This window comes from Bufo bufo, chromosome 2, assembly GCF_905171765.1.
Source record: "Bufo bufo chromosome 2, aBufBuf1.1, whole genome shotgun sequence".
NCBI lineage: Eukaryota > Metazoa > Chordata > Amphibia > Anura > Bufonidae > Bufo > Bufo bufo.
In genome coordinates, this window is record NC_053390.1 from 3,027,112 (window position 1) to 3,033,111 (window position 6,000).

The window sequence follows — 6,000 nt, forward strand, 5'->3', positions numbered from 1 at the left end:
AGCAGTCGCTTCTCCCCAGTCCTCGTTATCAGCAGTCGCTTCTCCCCAGTCCTCGTTATCAGCAGTCGCTTCTCCCCAGTCCTCGTTATCAGCAGTCGCTTCTCCCCAGTCCTCGTTATCAGCAGTCGCTTCTCCCCAGTCCTCGTTATCAGCAGTCGCTTCTCCCCAGTCCTCGTTATCAGCAGTCGCTTCTCCCCAGTCCTCGTTATCAGCAGTCGCTTCTCCCCAGTCCTCGTTATCAGCAGTCGCTTCTCCCCAGTCCTCGTTATCAGCAGTCGCTTCTCCCCAGTCCTCGTTATCAGCAGTCGCTTCTCCCCAGTCCTCGTTATCACCAGTCGCTTCTCCCCAGTCCTCGTTATCAGCAGTCGCTTCTCCCCAGTCCTCGTTATCACCAGTCGCTTCTCCCCAGTCCTCGTTATCACCAGTCGCTTCTCCCCAGTCCTCGTTATCACCAGTCGCTTCTCCCCAGTCCTCGTTATCACCAGTCGCTTCTCCCCAGTCCTCGTTATCACCAGTCGCTTCTCCCCAGTCCTCGTTATCACCAGTCGCTTCTCCCCAGTCCTCGTTATCACCAGTCGCTTCTCCCCAGTCCTCGTTATCACCAGTCGCTTCTCCCCAGTCCTCGTTATCACCAGTCTGTTCTCCCCAGTCCTCCATATCAGTCACTTTTCACACTCTACATTATCAACCTCTTCTCGTCAGTCGTCGATTTCAGTCCGTTCTAGTTCTCATTATCATCATTCAGTTCTTGTTCTCATTCCTTATTATCAGTCGCTTTTCATTCTCTTCAGTCCTTATCAGTCAGTTCTCATTCTTAGTCCTCATTCTCGATCTATTCAGCTCTCGTTATAACTCAGGTCTCATTCTCAGTGTGGTGGCCATTACCTCTGACAGGGTATCCTGCAGGAGAAGCTTGTATTTTTTAATAATTGAAGTTGGTTCTGCAGGAAGCTTCACACAGACAGATACACGAGAAGAGACGCTCCACAGAGAGGCCAGCGAACAATGACCGAGCTACAAAATGTTCCTGCAGCAAGAGCCCCAAAGAGACATCATGTAAGAGATGACAGAAGTGTGGGGATAAGAAAGCAGCATGGCGAAATCATGGGACAGAATTTAGAACATTGAGATGAGAATGTAAACAATGTGGAGGTAAAGGGGAGCCTCCGAATGGAAAGATAATGGAGGCAGAGAGGTGCAGCACAAGAAGATGATGGAGGTAGAGGTGTAGCACCTGAAGATGACTGAGGTGAGAGTAGAAGGTAGAGAGAAGCAGAGCTAGGAGATGACTGAGGTGGAGAGAAGCAGAGCTAGGAGATGACTGAGGTGGAGAGAAGCAGAGCTAGGAGATGATCGAGGTGGAGAGAAGCAGAACTAGGAGATGACTGAGGTGGAGAGAAGCAGAACTAGGAGATGACTGAGGTGGAGAGAAGCAGAACTAGGAGATGACTGAGGTGGAGAGAAGCAGAACTAGGAGATGACTGAGGTGGAGAGAAGCAGAACTAGGAGATGACTGAGGTGGAGAGAAGCAGAGCTAGGAGATGACTGAGGTGGAGAGAAGCAGAGCTAGGAGATGACTGAGGTGGAGAGAAGCAGAACTAGGAGATGACTGAGGTGGAGAAAAGCAGAGCTAGGAGATGACTGAGGTGGAGAGAAGCAGAGCTAGGAGATGACCGAGGTGGAGAGAAGCAGAGCTAGGAGATGACCGAGGTGGAGAGAAGCAGAGCTAGGAGATGACTGAGGTGGAGAGAAGCAGAGCTAGGAGATGACTGAGGTGGAGAGGAGCAGAGCTAGGAGATGACTGAGGTGGAGAGGAGCAGAGCTAGGAGATGACTGAGGTGGAGAGGAGCAGAGCTAGGAGATGACTGAGGTGGAGAGGAGCAGAACTAGGAGATGACTGAGGTGGAGAGGAGCAGAACTAGGAGATGGTAGAGGTGGAGAGGAGCAGAACAAGGAGATGGTAGAGGTAGAGAGGAGCAGAATATGGAGATGGTGGAGGTACAGAGGCGCAGTGTCACGTTTGGGTCTGGGAGGGAAACACCACAATGAACATAGGAGGGAAAGGGCTGAGGGAATAGTAAAACCCTAATCAAAGTCCTGACTAACTACCGGTATGAACAGACCCCAGAGGTAGGTGAGTTCATACACAGGAATACCTAGTGTCATAACTCACCCTATAGGACCCTGGTACTAATGTCAGGACTGAGACAACCTGTTTCTCTAAAAGGAAGGACGAACAGGAGTCTCCCTCAGGCCTTAATACAAATAATAGGGAAATGCAACACACAAAATAACCCATACAAAAGGGAAAGAAAACACTTAACTTCAAGTGGCTATGGCAGCACCAGGAACTCAGCCGAGATCCACACACAAGTTATCCACAACTCCCAACAGAAGCTATAAACCGGACAGCATAGTGGGAGAAGCAACTATAAATAGAGAAGGCTAAATGACCCTAATAGCCACACCTGGGGAAAGAAGGTGCGGCAAGCACCAGAAACAACACCGGCGTCATTTGATACAAACGAAAACCATGTCAGATCAAACCACGTGTTAAAAGTCTCACCGATCTCCTGCCACCTGTACCGGGAACATCCATGACAAGCAAAAGGTGGAGATGGTGAAGGTAGAGAGGAGCAGAATGTGGAGACGGTGAAGGTAGTGAGGAGCAGAATGTGGAGACGGTGAAGGTAGTGAGGAGCAGAATGTGGAGATGGTAAAGGTAGTGAGGTTCAGAATGTGGAGATGGTAAAGGTAGTGAGGAGCAGAATGTGGAGATGGTGAAGGTAGTGAGGAGCAGAATGTGGAGATGGTGAAGGTAGTGAGGAGCAGAATGTGGAGATGGTGAAGGTAGTGAGGAGCAGAATGTGGTGGTGGTGAAGGTAGTGAGGAGCAGAACGTGGAGATGGTGAAGGTAGTGAGGAGCAGAACGTGGTGGTGGTGAAGGTAGTGAGGAGCAGAATGTGGAGATGGTGAAGGTAGTGAGGAGCAGAATGTGGTGGTGGTGAAGGTAGTGAGGAGCAGAATGTGGTGGTGGTGGTGAAGGTAGTGAGGAGCAGAATGTGGAGATGGTGAAGGTAGTGAGGAGCAGAATGTGGAGATGGTGAAGGTAGTGAGGAGCAGAATGTGGAGATGGTGAAGGTAGTGAGGAGCAGAATGTGGTGGTGGTGAAGGTAGTGAGGAGCAGAACGTGGAGATGGTGAAGGTAGTGAGGAGCAGAATGTGGAGATGGTGAAGGTAGTGAGGAGCAGAATGTGGAGATGGTGAAGGTAGTGAGGAGCAGAATGTGGTGGTGGTGGTGAAGGTAGTGAGGAGCAGAATGTGGTAGTGGTGAAGGTAGTGAGGAGCAGAATGTGGTGGTGGTGAAGGTAGTGAGGAGCAGAATGTGGAGATGGTGGAGGTAGAGAGGAGCAGAATGTGGAGATGGTGAATGTAGTGAGGAGCAGAATGTGGTGGAGAGGAGCTGAATGTGGAGACGGTTGTAGTGCTATTACTGGACATGTGTTGTTCTCCCAGGTAAACTCTTCCATGGATGTTCTGAACACTGCAGCTCCTCAAGAAGATCCGGTGTGTAAGCGTCCGAAAACATCAAATCGGTAGGTAGTTTCTAGACTAGGGCAGCGTCTCATTTCTTTCTTTGTGTTTTTGTATTGATAGTTTCTGTGACCCTCATGGGGTACTGATAGTTACTGAGGGAGGGGCGAATATCAGTGGAATGTAATATGGAATGTGAATTGTTTCTTCCTCATTGTCAGACCTGAAGATGGAAGCTCACAGCCTGCAGCATCTGAAGAAGGATCCGGATGGAAGTGTGTGATCCTGTGAGTGCTCTGCAGGTGTTTTATCCTGGGAGCTCTCCTTACGTCTATATGTGATCCCGGGAGTGCTCCATACGTCTATATATGTGATCCCGGGAGCGCTCCTTACCTCTGTATGTGATCCCGGGAGCGCTCCTTACGTCTATATGTGATCCCGGGAGTGCTCCATACGTCTATATATGTGATCCCGGGAGCGCTCCTTACCTCTATATGTGATCCCGGGAGTGCTCCATACGTTTATATATGTGATCCCGGGAGCGCTCCTTACCTCTGTATGTGATCCCGGGAGCGCTCCTTACGTCTGTATGTGATCCCGGGAGTTCTCCTTGTGTCTGTATGCGATTCCGGGAGCTCTCCTTCCAGATGTAAGGAGCGCTCCCGGGATCACATACAGAGGTAAGGAACGCTCCCGGGATCACATATATAGACGTATGGAGCACTCCCGGGATCACATACAGATGTAAGGAGCGCTCCCGGGATCACATACAGATGTATGTGATCCTGGGAGCGCTCCTTAGATCTGTATGTGATCCCGGGAGCGCTCCTTAGATCTGTATGTGATCCCGGGAGCGCTCCTTAGATCTGTATGTGATCCCGGGAGCGCTCCTTAGATCTGTATGTGATCCCGGGAGCGCTCCTTACATCTGTATGTGATCCCAGGAGCGCTCCTTACATCTGTATGTGATCCCGGGAGCGCTCCTTACCTCTGTATGTGATCCCGGGAGCGCTCCTTACGTCTGTATGTGATCCCGGGAGTTCTCCTTGTGTCTGTATGCGATTCCGGGAGCTCTCCTTCCAGATGTAAGGTGCGCTCCCGGGATCACATACAGAGGTAAGGAACGCTCCCGGGATCACATATATAGACGTATGGAGCACTCCCGGGATCACATACAGATGTAAGGAGCGCTCCCGGGATCACATACAGATGTATGTGATCCCGAGAGCGCTCCTTAGATCTGTATGTGATCCTGGGAGCGCTCCTTAGATCTGTATGTGATCCCGAGAGCGCTCCTTAGATCTGTATGTGATCCCGGGAGCGCTCCTTAGATCTGTATGTGATCCCGGGAGCGCTCCTTAGATCTGTATGTGATCCCGGGAGCGCTCCTTAGATCTGTATGTGATCCCGGGAGCGCTCCTTAGATCTGTATGTGATCCCGGGAGCGCTCCTTAGATCTGTATGTGATCCCGGGAGCGCTCCTTAGATCTGTATGTGATCCCGGGAGCGCTCCTTAGATCTGTATGTGATCCCGGGAGCGCTCATTAGATCTGTATGTGATCCCGGGAGCGCTCCTTACATCTGTATGTGATCCCGGGAGCGCTCATTAGATCTGTATGTGATCCCGGGAGCGCTCCTTAGATCTGTATGTGATCCCGGGAGCGCTCCTTAGATCTGTATGTGATCCCGGGAGCGCTCCTTAGATCTGTATGTGCTCCCGGGAGCGCTCCTTAGATCTGTATGTGATCCCGGGAGCGCTCCTTAGATCTGTATGTGATCCCGGGAGCGCTCCTTAGATCTGTATGTGATCCCGGGAGCGCTCCTTAGATCTGTATGTGATCCCGGGAGCGCTCCTTAGATCTGTATGTGATCCCGGGAGCGCTCCTTAGATCTGTATGTGATCCCGGGAGCGCTCCTTACGTCTGTATGTGATCCCGGGAGCGCTCCTTACGTCTGTATGTGATCCCGGGAGCGCTCCTTACGTCTGTATGTGATCCCGGGAGCGCTCCTTACGTCTGTATGTGATCCCGGGAGCGCTCCTTACGTCTGTATGTGATCCCGGGAGCGCTCCTTACGTCTGTATGTGATCCCGGGAGCGCTCCTTACGTCTGTATGTGATCCCGGGAGCGCTCCTTACGTCTGTATGTGATCCCGGGAGCGCTCCTTACGTCTGTATGTGATCCCGGGAGCGCTCCTTACGTCTGTATGTGATCCCGGGAGCACTCCTTACATCTGTCTGATCCCGGGAGCTCTCCTTACAGATGTATGTGATCCTGGGAGCGCTCCTTATGTCTATATGTGATCCTGGGAGCGCTCCTTACATCTGTATGTTATCCCGGGAGTTCTCCTTATGTCTGTATGTGATCCCGGGAGTTCTCCTTACGTCTGTCTGATCCTAGGAGTGATGCTCAGGGGAGGGGGGGTGATCCTGTACTCTGACCACATATATTGCTGCGGCCTTCATGT

The 6,000-nt window shown here is 51.4% G+C and overlaps 1 protein-coding gene and 1 long non-coding RNA gene across 14 annotated transcripts in view; both read left to right on the plus strand.

The window, feature by feature from the left end:
* Window positions 1-5,768, plus strand: part of ARHGEF39 (Rho guanine nucleotide exchange factor 39) — a 34,328-nt gene extending 28,560 nt beyond the window's left edge. For 2 of the 8 annotated variants that reach the window (XM_040420692.1, XM_040420691.1), the window contains exons 10-13: window positions 948-1,056; window positions 3,517-3,596; window positions 3,756-3,958; window positions 4,337-4,584. In XM_040420692.1, the coding sequence (XP_040276626.1) occupies window positions 948-1,056; window positions 3,517-3,596; window positions 3,756-3,825 (259 nt within the window). In that variant the 3' untranslated portion in view covers window positions 3,826-3,958; window positions 4,337-4,584. Of the gene's footprint in view, window positions 1-947; window positions 1,057-3,516; window positions 3,597-3,755; window positions 3,990-4,336; window positions 4,585-4,772; window positions 4,936-5,082 lie in introns of those variants that run through there. The other 6 variants (XM_040420686.1, XM_040420689.1, XM_040420687.1 and 3 more) reach the window with 6 other exon arrangements.
* LOC120991949 lies at window positions 1,758-3,510 on the plus strand. 6 transcript variants are annotated; one of them, XR_005776883.1, is made up of 4 exons: window positions 1,758-1,998; window positions 2,627-2,914; window positions 2,947-2,978; window positions 3,046-3,319. It is a non-coding gene; the product is annotated as an uncharacterized LOC120991949 (long non-coding RNA). The 6 variants fall into 6 exon arrangements; XR_005776881.1 differs by lacking the exon at window positions 1,758-1,998 and adding an exon at window positions 3,337-3,510 and having other exon boundaries at window positions 2,450-2,914; window positions 3,046-3,269; XR_005776880.1 differs by lacking the exon at window positions 1,758-1,998 and adding an exon at window positions 3,369-3,510 and having other exon boundaries at window positions 2,450-2,914; window positions 3,046-3,269.
* Window positions 5,769-6,000: the final 232 nt, after the last annotated feature.